Source organism: Dama dama, chromosome 5 (assembly GCF_033118175.1).
Source record: "Dama dama isolate Ldn47 chromosome 5, ASM3311817v1, whole genome shotgun sequence".
Taxonomy (NCBI): Eukaryota; Metazoa; Chordata; class Mammalia; order Artiodactyla; family Cervidae; genus Dama; species Dama dama.
In genome coordinates this window covers 119,241,617-119,260,832 of record NC_083685.1, presented here as the reverse complement: position 1 = coordinate 119,260,832, position 19,216 = coordinate 119,241,617, and the positions used below count along the sequence as shown (strand labels likewise).

Below are 19,216 nucleotides of genomic sequence, written 5' to 3'. Positions count from 1 at the left end.
AGAGTAATTCAGCATCACAGCTACGTTGTTCAGGCTGTACCTCCCTGGGCACTGGGTGTGATCATTACCGTGGGGGCTTCAGTCTTCCGTCTTGTTGTTTGCTTTCTCTCTCCTATCTTTTTTTTCCATTTTATCCCCTCTGATGCACTTTCATGTTCTCTTGTAGATGCATTCCCTTTTTGGTCATCGTCCCCTTAGGAGGAGTGAGTCTGGCTGGCAGGCGGGTAACTGGCTGCAGTGCCCGTCTTGCTGTCTTGCTGTCTGCCTGGGCCTGGTCAGTTCCTCCCACTGGGATGTGGCCCTTGCTGCTGTAGCAGCTGCTCGTGTCTTACATGTGGCCTTTCAGTCCCTCCTGCCGGACCCACACTGCATTGACTGCCCGGTGTTACATGGGCACCTATGGACTCTGGCTCCTGGCCTCCCACCTGCTCTCTGATGGCGCGTCTGGATCTTAACACGCCTCACAGTTGCCTGAGGTTCCAGGGAGACTTATGCAGAATTCGGGGTGCTTTCTCAGGTCCCCTTCCTCTAGTGTCTGTCCCCACTTGGTAGCCATCTCACTAGTCACAATTTTTTTTTCTGCCCATCAGGACAGTGGCTCTCTGCTTGGACTCTACTTTCCTGTGCTGTGGTTTAGAAAGTTCCTCTGGGAGGAAGCAAAGGGGACAGTGGGTGCGCCTGAGGGCTTGCCTGCTGTGAGGGCTTGGAGCCTTGCCGTGGGTGTCTTGTGCCTGCCAGCGGTTGGTTTGTACACTTTGTCTAGATCTGTGGTTAAGGCGGGAGGGAGAGTCCAGTGGCAGCCTGTCTGGTCTCTGGTTGCTGGACAGTGACGAGGACTTTTCCTGTGAGGTGATGAGCATGTGTCCTCACTGGAGGAGAGCAGCGACAGTCAGCAGGTGTTGCCACATGCCTGCTGCCTGTTGGGCACTTGGTGACCACAGTCCTGTGGTGTCTGTTGACCTGCTCCCTGATTCAGTTACCTGTTGCTGCTCTGGTTCTTGGGCGTTTTTTCCCCAGACCAGGCAGTTGTCGGACACCCTCTGGGTGACCTGCAGTGTGGACTCAGTTCTGAATCTGCCTCAGTGGAGACAGCACCAGATCCCACAGATTAAGGGCTCAGTCCACGAGACAGTCTCCTCCCCCCTCAGCGCCTCCCCTCACTGGTTGCAAGTCCCAGTTGTCACCTGTGCTTCTGACAGTTGGGCTACAGGTTGGCAGTTGCCACTACCCCCTTGTTGGGTTTGATAATTTGCCAGGGTTGCTCATAGAACTCAGAAATATTTTATTTACAAGATTATTGGTTTGTTGCAAAAGGCTTAGGAATAGTCAGGGCTTCCATGCCCTCTGAGTGCACCACCCTGTTCATCAGCCTGGAGCCTCTCCTGACCCACTCCTTTTAGGTTTTAATGGAAGCTTCGTTGCATAGTCAGGGTTGGTTCCGTCACTGGCCATTGGTGGTTGATTGACCTTCCATCTTGGAAACTGCCCCACGGAATCTGAGGCCTCAAGGCCACAGCTAACAATGTCCAGGTTGCCTCTATCTCCAAAGCCCCAGTTATCTCTTACCGGACTTGGCCTTAGGCGGCGGCCCCTAGTCATGCTATAACTCATCCTGTCACCGTTTATGCCCCAGGCCCTGTCCTGAGATGGAGCTGCCCCAGAGTCAGGCCCAAGCGTGCCTGCCTGGCTTCCAGGAAGGGAGGCGGGGTTTGTGGTCCTCGCTCTGCACAGGTGTTTGGTCTGAGTGCTCCGTGCGCATCCTCCCACCCGGCCTCATTTTACAGACAGGGAAACTGAGGCAACCAGAGGTTCAGGGATTGTGCAGTCAGACAGCTGAGCTGGCCTGTGCTGTGGGACCCTTCATGGCGCCGTGGGATATAATGCTGGTGACCTCAGTCGGTGGAGGAGGGGGGTGTGGTAGGCAGGAAGTAGTGAGAGCCGTTCAGGAGGTGGGCTCTGTGGGAGCTGGAGGGACCAGCTGTGGCCCCTGGGATGCGGAAGGCAGTGTCTGGCCCAGGGGCGGGGGTGGGACTACAGTCAGGTGGGACCTGGAGGCGGAGCCTATGTAAATAGGGCCCAGTCCAGTGGGTTCAAACTTGCCTTTTCTGCCATCTCTGTTGCTCATATTCTTATTGTCACACTTTATCATCTGCCTTTCTGCTAAGAAAGCTTTCTAACATGTGAGGGTTTCTGAGTCCTCTAGAGGGTGAATCTCTGTTCTGAAGCTCAGATGAGGTGGTCATCTTTCCGTGACAGTCCATGCTGGCGACCGTTATTACTCACTTTCCTTCCTGTCCGTCCCGTCCCTGGAAAGCACATGGAATTTTCACAGTGATGCTGCTCATAACTTGCTGGTTCAGTCAGGATTTTCTAGCTCCACGGTGTCCCAGTGGGTCTTGAGGTTCGTTTGCTCCTTGCAGGTACCAGCGGGGCTGCCGCTCCTTGGCCGAGAGCTTACAGCATTCCATCCAGAATCCCAGAGAGCCCATGACACAGGCTGAGACCCCCGACAGCGACGGAGAGGATGACATCCCCGAGGAGGTGGAGAGTGTGATCGGTGAGTGCGGGCCGCCTCATCTCCCCTTGCAGGGCACCCAGTTCGACCTCTGGTCTCTGCAGGGCAGGAGGAGAGGCTGGGATTCCTGCACCTGCCGTCCCCCTTGCCCTCTTACGCGACCCTAGATCGCTGTGGTCAGAGTGCACCTGTGTGCACCTCCACGGGCTCTGTCCTGCCTGTGCTGTCTCTGCTCCTCAGCAGGGCCTCCACTGAGCGGCTTGCAAGGCCCATCATGCTCAGGAGGCCCCTGTGCAGCCTCTTCTAGTGGCTGACCGTTGCCAAGACCCGGTCCCCAGGAGAACTGCTCTCTGCAGCCTCCAGTAGACACTTTTTTCTCTGGGCAGCCTCCCTCACTGGTGCTCTCTGCCCAGTGCCTGTTAGGATGGGCGGATATACTTTTTAGGAGCTATGGCAGAAGTTGGTCTTAAATGATGACTTGAAAACACACAGGAGGAAATGTCCTTTTCTTATGATTAGAATTAAGGTTCTTCCTGTGATTCCCTTTATGGTACTGTTTTGAGTGACGTGCAGGGTGGGTACCTTAAAGCTGGGAACTGAGAGCTCAGCTCAAATTCCAGGTGCTTCCATGTGGCTCACAGACTGGCCTTCTGTGTTCTTTCAGAGCAGCTGCTGGTTGGGCTGAAGGACAAGGACACGATCGTGCGGTGGTCTGCAGCCAAAGGGTAGGTGCCCGATTTGGGCCGGGGGCTGGCAGCTTACTCACGGGTCTGCTGGGTCTTCTTAATCATGAGGAACTTCTTGTGGAATTTGAGAGCTGTGAACAGCTCTGAGAGTTTTAAAAGGTAGACTTTTCCCCCCCTAATTTATATTTATTGCTTTATGTCTTAATTTTCAAGAACATTGCTGAGGTTGGTCAGCGGCTCCTTCATTTTCTTGCCTTTTTGGCTGCAGTGAGCCACATTTGCCTTTTTTTAACCTTCAGGTGTTCCTTTTCTTACTCGTCCACGTCCTCATCACCGTGACCCCCACTTCCTGCCCCCATGGCCAGGGGTCCACCCCTCATGTGGGAAGGGATGCTGTACAGCCCAGTTTAATCCCAGAGTCCCTGGGAGGGATTGGTATCTCCCCTCTGCTGCGCCTGAGGGAACAGCCAGCAGACGTGCCCAGGTCCACCCAGGGGGTCCAGAGGGACATGGGGGACAGAGTACAAAGGAAATGTTACGGAGAAAAGTAGAACGGATGGAAGTGCTGGTGGGCCCTCCCCCCAGAGTTCTGGGTTTCTGTGCCAACTAATTCATGTAGCAGGTGCCAGGGAAAGGGGCTCACATGGAGGCTTTTGGGTGACTTTGAAGCCCAGAGTCCTGTCTGCTTGGAGTGTGATGGGCTGGGAGGGTGAGTCTTCCTGGGATGCTGCTGGCCGGGACAAACCCAGGCAGGTGACCTTACGGGAGCCAGCCCAGTCGGCATCCAGCATGGGGGTGGGACAGCCTGCTGGTCAGACCTTGGTGGCCTGAGCTGGGAGCCTTGACTGAGACAAATGCGTGCCCTTTGCCTGGGTCCCCCAGATACCTGTCCTGTGTTCATGTCAGTGTGATGGCCCCCTGATGGGGCAGGTGGCTTTTGTGGAGCAGACTCAGCCACTTTGCCCTCTCTGGAGGGAAGGACAATCTCTCGGGATGCTCCTAGTATAGCATGGGCCCTCGATGGGTTGGTGATGCTGACAGATGCTGACGTTGCTTTTCCTTTTCAGAATCGGTAGGATGGCTGGAAGACTGCCCAAAGAGCTGGCAAATGACGTGACTGGGTCGGTGTTGGACTGTTTCAGGTGTGTGGGGAGATCACAGAGGCAGGCGTGTTTCTGGGTCATGTGATGCTGACCCAGGACTTTGACTCTCTCTCCGGAGATCTGAACATGGCTGTCGTCTCCAGTTGGTTTGGAGTACTTTATCTCGTTAGCTGACTGATATTTTACAAACTTACTAAGAGTTTTAGTGATGCTTTCACCCCAGCGGGTGGACGTGTGCTCTGGGTCCTGGGGGGACAAGCTGGCATGGTTCTGGGGTCTCATGCTCTCTTATATTTTCAGTTTCCAGGAGACGGACAGTGCCTGGCATGGCGGGTGTCTGGCGCTGGCGGAACTGGGCAGACGCGGCCTGCTTCTCCCTTCCCGGCTCTCAGACGGTGAGTGTGAAGCCCAGTTTGTGTGTGTACCTTGTGGTGCTTCATCCAGCCCCCTCCTGGCGCGGCCCACTCCCTGGCGTGATGCGCGCATCGTGAGTGTTGCAGGAGAGAGCCTTCTAGACCTGTGTCCTCAGCCTTCTTTCTCACGTAGGCCTTTTTGAGTCCCAGTGTCTCCTCTCCCTTCTGTGCAGTTTCAGTATCCTGTCGGTCCCGATTTGGAGGGTTGTGCGTGAGCTCTTGTGATGTCTGGGATTGTCTTGTCCCCCAGAACCAGTTTCACCCTCGTGGGGGTGCTGTTGCCCATTAAGAATGTGTGCATGGCCATGGTTCTTCTCCTGCAGTGACATCATGGTTCCTGGGAGCAAGTTCACGCCAGTGAGGGGATGGGGAGGGAGCTTGCAGTGGGCCTGAGCAGCGGGACAGCGTGGCAGGTGCAGACAGACCACTGATTTTGAGGCTCACATGTCCTGTCTCTTGGACCCAGCTGCATGGAGGTGCAGCCTGGGACCAAGGCCACAAGAAGCTTGTCTGTGGTGGGTGAGGATGTCCCTGGGAACGGCAGTGCCTCTGTGGATGGAAGGGACGGATTCCTGGGAGGGATGAAGAGGGCCCTTTGCTGGAGTGTGTCTCCACAGATGCCATGCGCCCTGGGGAGACTTCTGTCCAGAGCAGGGACGTCTGTGCAGAGAAGGTGCTGCTCAGCAGCAGCCAAGCAGTGGGGTTGTCGCAGGTGCGGGCTGTGTGCTCGGCGTTGTGAGGCACATGCAGAGTGTCTAGACCGTTGATTTCTATGGGCTCTTTCAGCTTATTTTTGTAGCAGCTTTACTGAGATATAGTTTATATTAATATAAAGTTCACCCATTTAAAGAGTTCAATTCAGTAGTTTTTAGTATATTTACAGAGTTGTGCAACCACCACCATCTGAGTCTAATCTCATTGTTCCTCAAAGAAACCCTATACTCAGGAGAAGTCATTCCCCATTTTCCCTTAACACCCCCAGTCCTAGGCAGCCGCTGATCTCTTTCTGTCTCCATAACTGCCTTTTCGGGCCACTTCATATAAACGGGATCTCCAGTAGTGGTCTTTGGCCTTGACCTCTTTCACTTAGTGTAATGTTTTTAATGTTCACCCCTGTTGTACCGTGTAGCAGTAGTACTTCATTCCTTTTTGTGGCTGAATAATATTTCGTGGTATGGCTACATGTTTGTTAATCCTGTCATAGTTGATGGACATTTGGATTTTCACCTTGGGCTACTGTGGATAATGCTGCCCTGAACACTTCTGTACAAGTTTTCTGATTTGAGTTCTCTTACTCAGATCACTAGGCGTAGACCTAGGAGTAGAGTTGCTGGATCAACGCTAAACCTGTCTTCAACTTTTTGAGGAACTACAAACTTTTCCAAAATGGTTGTACCATGCACCACCACTTTACATTCCTACCAGCTGCGTATGAGGGTTCCAGTTTCACCACATCCCCTCCAACTCTTGTTTCTGTTTTTTTTTTTTTTTTTTTTTTTTAAATAGCCATCCTAGTGGGTGTAAAGTGGTATCTTACTGTGGTTTTGATTTGCATCTCAGCTAACTCTGTTGAACATCTTTTCATGTGCTATTGACCATTTGGATATGTTCACTGGATATGTCCAAGTACTTTGTTAATCTAAAAAAATTGGGCTGTTTGTCTTTCTATTGTTTTGAATTCTTATGGATATAAGCCTTTTATCAGATACATGATTTGTGGATATTCTGTCTCCTCTGTGGTTGTCTTGTCACTTTGCTGATGGGGTTTGATGCACTGAAGTTGTAAGTTTTGATTAACTTACCAGTTTTCTCTTTTGTTGCCTGTGCTGCTGGTTTCATATCTAAGAAGTCATTGCCTACCCCAAGGCCACGGAGATGTACTGCTGTACTTTTATTTACTCTTGTTCTGTCCTCAGTGACTTACGCATTTATTTGTGAAAATAGACATGTGAGTGTGTGTGTGCGAGGGTGTCATGGGTCAAGAGGAAGTCTCTGCCTCTGTGGTGCTCATTCCATTTTAACTTGAAGGAGACCAGAACCCTCACTGCTTCTCATTCCTGAGACCGGCTGGCACAGTGTATGTCTGTCATATGTCATGATGTCAGCAGCCTCCACCAGCCGCAAGCAGCCAGAGTGAGAACGTATAGTGGTGGATGAAATGTATTGTTGCAGATGAATGTATTGTAGATGAAAAGTGTCAAGATGGGGCCAGAAAACTGTGAGACGTCACCTGTGATGAGTTGGCCTGTGATCTTAGGTGCTGGCCGCCTCCTGGCGAGCCAGGCCTCTCCGCAGACCTTTCGTGTGGCTGGTGGCTTGTGGAGCTGCGCTGTCTCCTGCCTCCGAGGGGTTGTGCAGGCAACTGCGGTCTTGTCCTGGAGCAGGCTCCAGAGGTGACGGGTCTAACACCCTTCACTTCTCTTTAATCCTTTCTCCTGCTCCTCAGACTGGGCAGTTTGAATTGCCCTGTCTTCAAGTTCTCTGGTCCTTCCTTCTATCTGCTCAAACCTGTAGTTGTTCTCCTAACTCAGCTGAATTTTTCATGTCATTTGCTGTATTTTCAGTTCTAGAATTTCTTTGTGGTCTCTTTTACAGCCTGTCTCTTTATTGAGACTCCATGTTTGTACGGACATTGTTCTCGTGTTTCCTTTAGCTCTTGGAGCATATTTGAGATAATTGATTCAGAGTCTATGTCTTGTAAAACGCCGTCTGGCCTTCCTCAGAGGTGGTTTCTGTCAATTTCTTTTTTTTTCCCACTGTGAATGTACCATAGTTTTTTGTTTCTCTGTGTGCCTTGTTACTTTTTTGTTGAAAACTGGGCATTCTGACATATGATGTGGTAACTCTAGAAATCGCGTTCTCCCTTGTCAGAGGTTTGCTGCTCTTGCTGTTGAAGATGGTTTAGTCATCTCTTTATTTAGTGACTTTTTCCCAGACTTTTTTTTTTTTTTTTTGCAATGACTGTATTCCTTGTTGTTTGGTCACTGAGGTCTCTTTTCTGTTGTTTTAGTCTATAGCCAGTGACTTAACAGAGGTTTCTTAGATGCTGAAATTTAGTAGCCTCTTTGTTCACTAAGCACCCTGTTGGTTGATGGAGGGTTTTTTTTATTAGATTCCAGAGTGCTGAAAAGCTAGATTCTGTTTTTACCAGCTTACTGGTTTCCTTGGTGGAGGGACCAATTCGTGGAGCTCCCTACGGCCATATTCTGTGACATCATCCAAAAACCAGCATCTGAATAGCATTCCAGTGTTACTCTGGGTCCTCTGAGAACATGTGGGCACCAAGACAGGATTAAGTGTGCAAGTTACTTCATTAGGAAATGTTGGGAAGGCTGGCAGAGCCACCTTCCAACCCCAAGACCTGCGGGGCTGGGGTGTGGGTGGCGGCGTCCTGGAGGGCCTTGAGGTCTCAGGAAGGGCTTCTGGGGGAGTGGGGATCCTCAAGCCAAAGTCAGCCTCAGACACATTCTCGACTCCCTGGGATGGGCTGCACGGCGTGGCTGCTGCTCTGCCTCCTTGTTGGAGTGGCCGTGGGGCCTGGGGTCAGTCCTGCCTTGGCCAGCCCTCATGTGCAGAGTGCCAGCCTCTCGCCTCCTGCTGCCCTCTCCATGGGCCTGTGTGCCTGGCCTTCCTTCCCCTCTGCGCCTGACCTCTCCTAGAACTTTCCCATTCTCCTGATTTTCAACCTTTGTACAATCTTGAACTCTTGGACATTCCAGCCTGTAAGAAAAGTGCTGGCCATACCGAGACATCTTTGGCTTAGTGTGTGGAGTAGGGGTTGTGTTTTTCTGTATCAAAATGTTTTTCTCCTTGAGTGAAAGTCTGTGCGTACTTTATTTCATACTCCTCTCCCTGTCTTGGGAGTGGGGGCACTTTGGTCGAAGATTAAACCAGGGGTAGAAGTAGATGGCTGTGGGCTGCTGGTAAGACTGTTAACAAAGCAGGTTGTCAGTACTTTTGTTTCTTCACTGTGAATACAAGGACCCTTTTTAGAAGTTATTTTCAGCTTTACCAGGATGTGTAGTTCACGTAACATACAGTTTACTTATTATAAGTGTCTGATTCAGTGGCTTTGGTTTGTTACATTACCAACTTTCAAAAATATTTTAGAATATATATGGCATCAGTTCAGTTCAGTCGCTCAGGCGCGTCCAACTCTTTGCAACCCCATGGACTGCAGCACGCCAGGCCTCCCTGTCCATCACCAACTCCCGGAGTTTACCCAGACTCATCTCCATTGAGTCGGTGATGCCATCCAACTATATATGACATAGAACTTGCCATATTAACTATTTTTAAGTGTAAAATTCAGTGGCATTAACTACATTTACAGTGTTGTATAACCATTATCATCACCAACTATTTCCAAATTTTTTATGTTCCCAAACAGAAACCATGTCCCCTTAAACACTAACTCCCCCTACCTTCCCCTCCCCTCAGCCTCTGATACCCACAAATCTATCTGCCTCTGTGAGTTTACTGCTCTGGGGACCTCATATAAGTGGAATTGTGCAAGATTGTCCTTTGTGTCCTACTTACTTCACTTAGGATTTCAAAGTTAAATTCATTTTGTAGCTCATGCCAAAGTCTCATTCCTTTTTATGGCTAAGTAATAGTCCTCTGTGTGTATGGACGACCTGTTATTTATGTGTTCATCTGTCAGTAGATATTTGGGTTATTTCTGTCTTTTTACTGTTTTGAATACTGCTACCATGAACATTGGGTGCCTATATCTGTTTGAATCCCGGTTTTCATTTCTTTTAGGTGTATGTCTAAGAGTGAAATTGCTGGGTCACATGGTAATTCTGTATTAAAGTTTTTGAGGATTTACCACTTTTTATACATGAAGGTTAGAGACAGCTCTGGAGTTGGGTTATATGTGAATGAAGAAAGGTACTGTCATTGATAAATCAGCAAGACAATTTTTTTTGCTGTTGTTGCTGAGATCTAAGACCCCACTGTGCTTGTAGAGGTAGTTGCAGAGAGCCGGCACGGTTTCTGTGGCTGTATGTGTGCAGGTGACCTTTTGGAGGAATTCCCTCAGGCGGGTGAATTTCATGGGTCTGCAGGCACGTGTGGCTCCACCGTGAACATCTGCAGGCAGCGCTGGGGCTCCCCGGCTTGTGTGGTTGCAGGACTTGGCACCGTCGTCAGCTGTCTCCGTTTCTTCTTCTTGTCGTTAAAGATGGTGGACATTCTTCGGTGAGCTTAGAATCTTTGGGCCCCCAAAACAGAAGTTTTATGTTCTTGCCTGTAAGGCGCGAGGTGTGAGAGCTTATCTCTAGGGCCTGAGGCTTTGGGCCCCAAGCCTGGAACAGCTTCTGATGCTCCGCTTTGCTGCTTGCAGGGTGTGGACTTGCTGGAAGGCAGGGGTACCGTTTTTGGTCTCTGTCAAAGCTTACTGGTATACAGAAACACGAGAGCCCAGGCTTGCCAGTGAGGGCTGTGCATGTGTGCGTTGGTTTCTGGTCATGACAACACATGTGTTGGATTGGTGGTGTGGGGCAGGGACTCACAGTCCATCCTTGATGATTTATAACAATTTGTAACAGCGGCAATATGTAACAGTGGCTTCCTATTTACCTTAAAAGAATCAAGACCAGCTCTACATCCCTGTTGTGGGTTGGTGTTGTTCAGTTGCTAAGCTGTGTCTGACTCTTTGAGACCCCATGGACTGCAGCACGCCAGGCTTTCCTGTCCTTCACTATCTCCTGGAGCTTGCTCAGACTCATGTCCATTGAGTCAGTGATGCCATCCAACCATCTCGTCCTCTGTCATACCCTTCTCCTCTTGCCCTCAATCTTTCCCACCGTCAGGGTCTTTCCCAATGAGTTGGCTTTTCGCATCAGGTAGCTAAAGTATTGGAGTATAGGAGTTGGTATCAGTGGTTTTATATAAATTTAACTTGCTGGAAGGCAGGTTGTTTGCCATACTGAATAGCGTCATTTTTTTTTAATAAGCAGGATTTTAAAAAATTATTTTTATTTATTTATTTATTTATTTTTTGCAACACTGGGCCTTCATTGCTGCCCGTGAACTTTCTCTAGTTGTGACAGGCGGGGGCTACTCTCTCATTGCGACACACGGACTTCTCATTGCAGTGGCTTTTCTTATCACGGAGCGCGGGCTCTAGGGCTCATGGGCTTCAGTAGTTGCAGTGTGTGGGCTCTAGAAAGCAGGCTTAGTAGTTGTGGTGACAGGTTTAGTTGCCCCGCAGCACATGGGCTGTTCCCGGACCAGGGGTCAAACCCGTGTCTTCTTCATGGGCAGGTGGAGTCTTAACCCCTGGACCCTTAGGGAAGTCCTTGTCATTTAAAAAAAAATTTCTTGTAAAAACTATTTGTTTGGCTGTACTGGGTTTTAGTTCCAGTATGTGGGATCTAGTTCCCTGATCCAGAGATTGAACCCAGGACTCCTGCATCGGGAGCAGAGTCTTAACTACTGGACCACCAGGGAAGTCCCCTGAATACTGTCATTTTAACACAAAGCTACTGCATCACTGCCTGGGATGTGTCTGGTGGGATCCAGGCATCATGATGCCTTGGAATACACCATACTCCATCTGAAATGCAGGGACTTTATCCTTCATCTCCTTGAACTTGTATTTCCATTTACTTTTCCCAGAGGATTTTTTCCTAGTGTAACATGTTTCTGTGCTTGAGAATCTTCTGTTGATCTCTCTGTCAGGTGTCTTCAGCACAAGGATGTCTGTGAAGGCAGACATCAGCTCTTCACATTTTGTTTTGCCATAAGATACTAATTGTTTAAGAAGTTTTCTAGATTGAGTTTTTACAGAATTAGTTATTAGTATAATCTTGATCAAAACAACTGAAAATAATATCTTATTGAAATGCAACTATTAACCAGATGGATTTTTAGTTCAGGCTGTCTTTCGGTGGTATGAATCCTCCTGCCAGTACAGGAGATGAGGATTTGATCGCTGGGTTGGATAGATCTCCTGGAGAAGTAAATGGCAACCCACTCCTGTATTCTTGCCTGGGAAATCCCTGGACAGAGGAGCCTGGCGGGCTACAGTCCATGAGTTCGCAAGAGTCGGGCATGACTTAGTGACTAAACAATCTTCCGGTGAATAGTGCTTATATCTAGAACAAGGCAACTTTTTATTTAAAGCTTTTAAATTTTTGGCTGTAAGCGCTGAGAAGCCTTGTTACACGTGCATGTCACTGGGAACAGCAGGTGTTAGCCTTAGCAGTGCTTGTTCTTATTGGGTGGCTCTGTTGGGACTGCTCCTATTTTGGTCAAAGTTGAGTTGAAACATCTCATCTTGTGGAGAGAGCGCTCACTCAGTCCAGTCAGCTCAGCTCCATCCCGCCGTTTCCAGGCCCTTTCTTGACCCCTGTGCCCACACATTGTGTTTTTGAGAGGCACCTTCTGAACAGTGGGGAATGGCCCTTGTGAAGGGTGGGGGGCCCTATGGCTTTTTAGGCAGCAGCTTAGGAAACTGAGGCCCTGGATGTTTGGTCTTCAAAGGTACCCCAGGCACATGCACTCACCCAGGCTTGATGACCGCTGGTGGATAGCAGACGCACGCATGCACCCTCACACACACACTGAGGTATCCTCACCCTCAGTTTTAATTGCTGCTGCCTCAGTTCTTTTTCAATGAGTTTATTTATTGTGGTAAAATATAACACAGCATTTATGCTTACCTTCTTTTTACGTAACCTCGAATTTTACTTATGAGTTTATTGGAGAATTAGCAACATATACATCATTTTAGGAAGTGGAAAACCAGGCCGAATGAGTCAGAACATTCACTGTAATGTAGTGAAGACAGAGCACGTTGAGAGTAGCTTCCCCAGCAATGCATTCTTCCCAGTGGAAATAAATTACTTGTATAAATAGCCTCTTGCTGTCTGTAATTCAGTCATAACAAACAGCGTTTTTACACATAGCACTTTAATGCTAGTACCGGAAATGTCTTTTCCTGGCATTTTTTCCCCCTAGTAATTGTTCTTTACTTTGAAACACGTAGTAGACATAATAGAAAAACAATTAAAAATAAGTATTTTTAAAGAGAGTTCCTCTAAGATGCTAACACCTAAAAGTTACCTTTCAGTCCTATGCATTTCATTTGACATTTTGCATCAGGTCCTAAAGTGTGAGTCATTCAAATATTTTACAGCCAGAAGTAGAAGCACCTTTTAACGTTTATGCTTAATATTTACAAAACTTGGTTGAGTTGCAGCTTTATCTTAAATTTTTTTTTTCCCCTATTTTGTGAAGAAGACAACTGAGTTGTAAAAATTGACCAGATGAGAAAAGTGTGGGCCAGGTGGGGGTTTGCTGCTATCTCGCCTACATTGCAAGTCGTGCTTGTGGCTGCAGCTCCGGCTGCCCAGGAGCGGCTCTAAGACACCCGAGTTCTCTTCCGGAGTGTGAACACTCTGGCTGTGTCACTGGGCTTTGCCTTCTTGGATCCCTGCTGGCCCTTCCCCGCCTCCCTGGGGCTCGTCCTCTTTTGCCCTTTGGGTCTGAGGTCGCACTGAGCCTCCTGGCTCCCTGGAGCCCTGGGGCTGGGTGCGTCTGGCCGGCAGGTGGGCTCCTGGGCCGCGGGCTCGACATTCACCGGGCTGCAGGCTGCCAGTTGGCAGAGGGCCACGGCCGCCGTCTGCTTCTGCTCATCGCTGTCAGCTGCACGTATTTCCTGGGCCTTCCCAGGGGGGCTGGGCACTGGGGCCTCCACAGAGCTGGGGTCAGGCCTGTCCCCAGAGTTTGCAGGTTCCCTCTGCTGAGTTGGAGAGGGGGTGGGGGCAGCCGCGGGCTCGGCCCCTCGCGGGGGGCTGCACACAGAGGGCCTTGAGGTCAGGGCGTTGCAGGGGTCCTTCACTGAGAGGTTGAGCGGCGCGTCCTGCGGCTCGGCAAATTCTCCGTAGGCAGGGCTGTGCGTGGCGGCCGGCTCAGCCTCTGGCTTCGTGGAGAGGTTCAGCGGGGCCACCCTGGAGCTGTCCTCCGGGCTGGAGGGGGAGGCCTCCAGGCTCCCCAGCTGAGTTGGAGCGTCTGTGTTCGAGGCCTCGAGGCTGGAAGAGACACAGAGAGGGCGTCACAGGGACCTTGCTAAGGGACCCTGCCCATGGGGAGTTTGGGCAAATGCCGTCCCCTCTGACTGAGCACAACCAGAAACATTACTTCAGAGGTTTGGAAAATGGACTCGCTTACCTTTTCGGGGATGCCGCTCTGTTTTCTGGGGCCTGGGAATGTGGGTGGTCTGTGTTCTTGATGGGCTTGAAGGCTGCGAGGCCCTGTTCTGGTGGTTGGATCCTTCCTGGGGCACCGGGGGCGGGCGCATCTGAGAGGCTGCACACCCCAGCGCATGGCTGGCTTGTCTGTGTGAAGTTGGTGGGACTTGGCCTTCCCGGGGAGCCTGTGGCCGCGCTGCCTGCGCGTGGGCTCATTTTGGTCCCTTCCGTGTCCCTCTGCCCATCTTTGGAAGGTTCTTTAGCCTCGGGAGTTGGACTCTCCTTCTCCAACTCTGTGTGTTTTTTGTGGGAGTTGGAGGAGTTTAACTTGGAGGGACTCAAGGCCTGGTAACCCAGGGCAGCTTCTTCCAGTAGATGTGAGCTTTGGTCCCGTGAAATGCCAGCCACGGGTGGGAGCCTGAGGCTGTAGGAGGAGAACGCAGACTCGGGTCTGTAAAATCCATAAGGAATTGGCAGGCTGGAGTGATACTGCTGGAAGAATCTGTAATGGTCGTATGTGGATGGAGCCGGGTTCAGGTGCTTAGGGATGGGCCCTGGGTGAGGCAGGAAGTGTCTTTGGTCTTGGGCCCCGTAGACAGACAGCAGGGGGCTGTCACACTCGGGTGAGTTCCCTGCGAGTAGGTAAGGTGAGTAGATGGTGGCCAGTCCGTGCTCCGTGTAAAAATGAGGCGGGTACTCCGTGATGCTGGGGTGCACATACGGGGAAGCAGCGCCAAAGCCCTTTGTGGATGGGATTTTATGTGGAAACTCAGGTGTGAGGAAAGGTGAGCCAGCTCTCCAGGGGTAGCCAGGGGCGTGGAAGGCAGACTTGGTGTGGAAGGAGGCGGCTTTGGCAGGGGGGTGGGTCAGGGCCAGTGCTTCCGGAGCCTCTGTGAGCTCCTGCCCTTTGAGTCTGTGCTCCCCCACCGGAACGAATGCTGAAGGCCGGACAGCTCCTTCCAGAACAGGCTGGGTGCCCACGGCAGCTTCTGGGGCTGGGCTTGGGGGCGCTGCTTCCTTGTTGGGAGCGGGCTTCTGTCCGAGGCACCTGTGGGGCCCGCGTGTGTGCAGGTCCAGATTTTCCTTGATGTCATCCTTGGCGAGGCCGTGTTGGAGCTTGGCATCCAGGTGTGATAGCCCGCTTGGGACGGGCTTGGAAGAGGTGGGCTTCACCACAGGGTCGGGCTGATTGGTTTGCTTAGGGTCCGAAGAGTTTGGTTTGGAGCACTTGGGAACACGATCTTGCTCGGACACTAAAGTGATGGAGTTTTTACAAAGACCGTATTTCATGTGGTTGAAAAGATGTGACTTTTCATTGCAAGTAAAGGGACACTGGAAACACTTGTACTTGAATGGCTTTCCTGGGGGCCTGGGGATGTAATGTGGCTTTTTTGGTTTTCGCTCTTTGAGAAGGCTCATTTTCCTTTTGTGATTTGGCGTCTGAGCCCCGCTGGCTCCTGCGTAGTTCAGCCTTGGTGGTTTTTAAGGAAGCAGGTCACCACTTCTCCTTTGCTTTCCTTTCTGAGCGCTTCTACTTGAAGCCGGCTTCACGGGCTGTGGGTGTGACCAGGGAAGTCTCGCTCATTTGGGGACCAGGAGCTGAAATGGAGGAGCAGAGCCTTAGTGTCAGGATGCTGGCTAACAGGCTAACGAAGAACCAGCCTGAGCTCCCTGGCTAATGGAGGAGGATAAGCAAAGGCCCCTGCAGGTGATGTAACTGCTGAAATAGGGGCGGGTATGAGACGGGCATCAGCCGCCCCTCCGCAATGCCCCAGGTGCCACCCCCGCAGTGTTCTCTGTTACCGTAGGGGGAGTGTGGTTGCCGGAGGGTTTAGTGGAGTTTCAGAGAATACCTGTAACTCTTTGGGTTTTGGGAACCTTTAACCTGTGATCTGAGGCCTCATTTGTCAGGAAGGTTGTGCACTAGCTGATCGAGTGACTGTTGAGATCCCGCTCCCGTCTGTGTGCCTGAGGTTTCTGGACTGAGTCCCGTCGCCTGGACCGAGTGCCGAGCTCTAATGTGACCTGAGAAGGCCTGGGCTCACGCGTGCCTGTGACATTCACACTTGTGCGTGAGGACAAGGTGAGTGTGATTGTAACATTCAGCCCATCTGCCCTATTTAATCACAGTGTTCTGTTCTACGAAGGAATATTTAAAAGTGAAGAACAAGTAAAAATGCGACATACCCTCCCGTGCAACCCCCCCGCCTGCTTCTACATTCACAAATGAAAAGTCAGCTTTCTGAGTAGTGTTTGTGTTGGCCTGCATACAAATGTTCTGTGTTTATGTTGATTTGAATGATATTATTATTATATGTGCTGCCGAAGCGAGCACGATTTGAATGATATTAAGATGCGATGAGTCTGTGAGTAAGCAGTTGTCCTCATGTGCTCTCGCCTTCCACTGCCCACCTCTTATAGTAGCCCGTCCCTGCCTGTTCTGGCCTTACCAGAAGGCAGAAAAGCTTAACAGCCCTCCTGGCAAGAGGAAACCAGAGTGAGTGGTGCCTAATTTTAGAAATGATTGGATTCTGGGTGGAACTCAGCCCAGCCTTTAACCTGTAGAAGGGGCCTCCAGATTTCTTCCCCAGAGTCCTCCTGTCCCTGCCCACCCCTCAAGCTTAATCTCCTGAATTTCCTTCAGAGGCTGCTCTGCACACCCTTGGGCTCTCACTCTGCCTCATAAACTGAAGCTGAGAACAAAAGACGTGAGGTCTGGGAGGATCTCGGCAGGGCCGGGCGCGGCTGCGTGTCCAGGATCAGCCCATGGGGTGACTGTGTCTTAGAGAAAGCCTGTGGGTGGGGAGGGCTGGGGGCGGTGGTGGTGAGGAATCGAGGCCGGCACTTTAATTTGCATAAAAGAATGTCGAAAGGACTTAGCTTCTCAATATTTTTAAACACTTTAAAAAATAAACTTATAAAGGAAATAACTTGCAACTGCAGTTTTGTTTTAAGGAATGAGTAAATATGGTTAGTTCTGAGCCTTGTGAAATTGCTTGTATAAAGCATCACCTTCTAGATATCGGGTTGGTTAAAACACTGAGTTGGAAAGCAGCCCTTTAAAAATAGAGGAATATGCATGGGAAATCTAAGAGACTTGTTTTCACAGAGTAAAACGTAGCTACCACATTGGAGATGAGGTAATGGGTAGTTTGCGAGAGGAGGGCTTAAGTGGGGAGGGAGTGGGATTTTAATTTCACTTGGATATCTTCTTTAAAAAAAAAACAAAACAACTCTGATCTTACTCTCAGCAGACTGGTTCCTCTGCTCATTATGTTCATATTTCTCAAAAACACAAAGAACCACTCTCCTCCCAACAAGCTGCCTCTGTTAACCTGTTTTTTTGCCCCATCCCCTCGAAGACGTGTTTCCGAGAAGTGGTTTGGGTGGCCTGCTGTCTTCTGTCGTGGGGAGAGTTTCTGCAGAGCAGGGTTGCTCGGGTGCATAGTTTGGACGAGAAGTGAGATTTTTGGCTGCCCCCGAATTGGAGAGGCAGGGTCTGCAGGCCCTCTTTGGGGGTGTTCATTGGTAGGGTACCAGGTGGGCAGTGGCCAGCCCAGCGGCACCTGGTGCCTGACTCTCGCCTGCCTTCCTCCTCTCCCACTGGGAACGATTGCGGGTACTACGCACAGTGTGAAAGCCCAGCTCGGGTTAAACATGTGGTCACAGCTTTGCGTCTTCCTAATTTCCCCTTTTATTAAGGGAAAATGTGAAATAGTTTACAAGTTCAGTCCATACCTTGTGGGGCAGGTGTGCCCTGGGCTATAAAAGCATGATTTCCTGCCTCCCGTCAGGAAGCGATTCCAGCCAGCTCGGGGCCAGCCTGATAAGTCAGGGCAACCTGTGCTGGCACGTCCCATTATGCTCCCTGATTCTGAAGGCGTGAGAACCTCTGCAAGTCAGGTTCCCATGATTGTATAGGATATGTTATGGCAGAGATCTGAAAACTGATGATTTCATCACTAGCTGGAAGCACGGTGATCAAAATGATGACAGTTGCAAAACGTTTTATCAAGTGTGAGCCCGAGAGTCCTGGTGGTACCAGGAGTGAACACAGACACACACCTGCTGCACCGCCCCGGACCCGCGAGCCCAAACCAGCCGAAAATCCCTCGGTGTTAAGATGACGATGGTGTCAGCTTTAAAAGCAGTATTGTTTGATATTGCTCATACTTTGAGGCCAAAATATAAAATAAGCTCATTTTGGTTAAGTTTCCTCAAAGGTTTATAGGAGATCGGTTGTATGTATGTTTGTAATGTTTCACAGCATTACTCAATAGTTTGGGAATTAATTGCTCTTATGTTAATATGTGCTTCTTTTCAGTCAGATGATACTGTGCCCGCAGTTTCGGTCTGAACCTTTTGTTCTTGGTCAGCTAGCTTACGAGGACAGTGAACAGGTTCTCAGGGGATGCTTTCCTTTGTGTCAGTATTCTGGGAGGTGAGAGTATTCCGGGGCGCAACTGTTGGAAGGCGAGCCTGGATGGAGTCACAGGGGCAGCAGTTTTAGTAGCTTTGAGTAAACTGACCTCTCCAGGGTTGCACAATTCACTAATTAAAACAAGGGAGTGCAGCTGCTGCAGACGCAGATGGAGACGAGCTAGTTCACTGGGTTATAAAAATGCAATCATGTCAGAGAAGTAAATGGGGTAAGATTGAGGCTTCTGTAAGCTTCCAAAGGGGACAGCCTCTAGGAAGATGATGTCAGTCCGTGGGTTTTCTCCTGCCCAGGTGAGGTTTACAGGGTGAGAAGCTAAAGCTGAGTGCCCAGGACCTCGTCAGTCTGGCCAGCCACAGAAACAGGGTTTGCCCATCTCTGGTCAGTTTATATCTGCCAGACCTGGTGCAGGCTGGCAGCGGGGTGGGGATGGGGAAAGAAAGGGTGTTGTTGCCAAAACAATATAATCCAGAATTTAAGTTTGTAAATAGGAAGTTTAGATTAACATCAGAGGTGAGGTTTTTTCTGAAGGTGATAAGATTGGTGTTTCATGGTCCTTGTCCTGGGAAAGCTGGTACAGTCTGGGGGCTTGGGGCGGGGGGGGGTGAGGGGACACACAGGGAGAGGTTAACAAAGCAGGGCCCTCAGTTTGGCTTTCCTGGGAGAACTGCAGCGTTAGCATGTTAGTTGAAAACGCAGATGTTAGCCTAGTCCTAGAAGGTTATTTGTGGGACAGTGTCTTTTACCCTTCTTACACCTATCACTGGGTCAGCAGGAGGCGTGGGGAGCCCTGCATGTCAGGTCAGGGTGCTGTCCTCGAACGCGGGAGGGGGTCCCCGCCTGCCTTCCTGTCTGCGAGCA

General features: G+C 50.3%; 2 protein-coding genes across 3 annotated transcripts in view; one reads left to right on the top strand and one right to left on the bottom strand.

Moving 5' to 3' along the window:
• The window catches only part of TBCD (tubulin folding cofactor D), a 143,306-nt gene that overhangs the window by 36,353 nt on the left and 87,737 nt on the right, over nucleotides 1-19,216 (top strand). For both annotated transcript variants that reach the window (XM_061144423.1, XM_061144422.1), the window contains exons 10-13: nucleotides 2,421-2,557; nucleotides 3,180-3,240; nucleotides 4,269-4,343; nucleotides 4,605-4,699. In XM_061144423.1, coding sequence (XP_061000406.1) covers nucleotides 2,421-2,557; nucleotides 3,180-3,240; nucleotides 4,269-4,343; nucleotides 4,605-4,699 — 368 coding nt within the window. The remainder of the gene's footprint in view (nucleotides 1-2,420; nucleotides 2,558-3,179; nucleotides 3,241-4,268; nucleotides 4,344-4,604; nucleotides 4,700-19,216) is intronic.
• Nucleotides 13,089-16,520, bottom strand: ZNF750 (zinc finger protein 750). The gene is made up of 2 exons (XM_061141244.1): nucleotides 13,898-16,520; nucleotides 13,089-13,758 (listed from the first exon to the last, which is right to left on the bottom strand). Exons 1-2 carry the CDS (start codon nucleotides 15,334-15,336, stop codon nucleotides 13,089-13,091), a joined length of 2,109 nt encoding a protein of 702 aa, XP_060997227.1. The 5' UTR covers nucleotides 15,337-16,520.

Bases quoted from the DNA above. Each gene is read 5' to 3' on its own strand.
- ZNF750 (XM_061141244.1), bottom strand. From the start codon at position 15,336: ATGAGCCTTCTCAAAGAGCGAAAACCAAAAAAGCCACATTACATCCCC. The intron at 13,759-13,897 runs GTAAGCGAGTCC...TGTCTCTTCCAG, and splicing joins AGAGCGGCATCCCCGAAAAG to CCTCGAGGCCTCGAACACAG.